Source organism: Octodon degus, unplaced genomic scaffold, assembly GCF_000260255.1.
Source record: "Octodon degus isolate 3935 unplaced genomic scaffold, OctDeg1.0 scaffold00186, whole genome shotgun sequence".
NCBI lineage: Eukaryota > Metazoa > Chordata > Mammalia > Rodentia > Octodontidae > Octodon > Octodon degus.
The window spans coordinates 2,352,595-2,354,299 of NW_004524762.1; the positions used below are offsets into that span (position 1 = coordinate 2,352,595).

The following is a 1,705-nucleotide window of genomic DNA, read 5'->3' on the forward strand; positions in this document are numbered from 1 at the left end:
GCCAGTAAAGATGTTTTCTGTTAGACTTTTAATCTAAATAACTGATCACTTAGAGATGGCTCAGTAGTATAAGCACTTGCCAGGCAAACGCAAGGGCCTGAGTTCAATCCCCGCTTCCATAAAAAAAAAAAAAAAGAACCTATCACATATGGCAAGGTCACTGAAAAAAATCTTCACAGCCTTAAAAAGTTTGTTTCTTTTTGTTCATATTCTTCATTTTCTTTCCATTTTGTACTTTCTCTTTCTTTCTATGTATTTGGTGACATTTTGTTTTGCTCTTACAGGGGATTTGTTTAGAAAATACAGGCATTATGAGATATGAAGAATTTATTTCCATGATATTCAGGATGGATTATACGCAGCCTCTTTCAGACGAACACATCACCGTGATCGATACGGACTTTGTTGACATCCCAGTCCGCTTGTATTTGCCAAGAAGAAAGTCAGAGGCCCTGAGACGAGCTGTAATCTACATGCATGGTGGCGCTTTTTGCTTTGGAAGTTGCAGTAAGTTTCTCATCTAAGGAAGAAGAATTGCTAAGCCTATATTTTTATATATGATCTATTTTATATGAACACATACAAATATGCATAATTATTAAGATACTCATAAATATAGCTACAGAGTTTAGATATTTAATAGAGAAAAAGACATTTTTGACAAACAGCATGAATATGTTTGAATTCAGGTTCAAACATATTTTGCTATTTTATTTTGAGATTCCATATTGAATAAACACATATCAAACCTAGGACGTGAACAAGTCATTTACTAAAACATTTCCTTTTGGGATAAGAATATGTAGGAGGGAGAAGACGAGGTGCTGAAGATGTTTTCACATGGCAAATCTGAAGGAAGCACAGGCGCTCGGCTGCTGCAGGAGCATGTGTGCAGGCACTGGTAGGAAAACGCGAAGCGGAGGAAGGCTTAGGGGGAGGTGGCTGTCTTGATTCTGAAAGAAAAGTGCAGCATAGAATCACGAATTAGTATAATTCCAATGAAATCCATGTGTTTACTTGTTTCTGGTGATGATTCTAAGAGAGAAGCACAAAGGATGCAGAACAAAATATTAAGTTTATTTTATGAAAATGTTAAAGAATTCTATCATAAAGTGCTCCTAATATATGGTGAGTCCATTTTGTGTAAGTAAAAAATTACATGACAAAATAAAATAGAGGAAAGTTCAATAATTTATGTGCTTTTTTCATTCTGCCCATCTCTGTCTCATTTGGCACTAAATAGTTTGAGAACTTTATAAAAACATATAGAACACAGCGAGCTGCTTAACCAAATACTAGCAATGTGCACTAAGAGGTGAGAAAACGCGTGGGAAATTAATAACATGCAAAAGAGTTTATTTAATATGCAAAATGCTAAAGTGATTAGGATACAATTTGGGCTCTGAAGAGCCCATAGATTTCTGACAACTAACATAGAAAAATATAGTTAGTTACAAGTTTCTGGTGATTTGGTAGAAGGAAAATATTTAGGTGACTTAAGTAGAGATTAAATACTTTACCCTGTACACTATCAGCAGGAAATATTTGAAGAGGACACAGCCTCCTCAGATGGAGAAAGATTTCCTTTGTCCTGCACTGTTTGTTTTTTGATAAAATGAGAGGACCTCAGCAGGTGTCCCTGCACCTTTGTCTTCAGCAGCCATCCTGAGACCTGGGGAACTGCAGGGTGGGGATCGGTCCTTAT

General features: G+C 36.2%; 1 protein-coding gene across 1 annotated transcript in view; it reads left to right on the plus strand.

The window, feature by feature from the left end:
• Nucleotides 1-1,705, plus strand: part of Aadacl2 (arylacetamide deacetylase like 2) — a 32,773-nt gene that overhangs the window by 3,061 nt on the left and 28,007 nt on the right. The window contains exon 2 of the mRNA XM_004643931.2: nt 285-507. Within this exon, the coding sequence (XP_004643988.1) occupies nt 285-507 (223 nt within the window). The remainder of the gene's footprint in view (nt 1-284; nt 508-1,705) is intronic.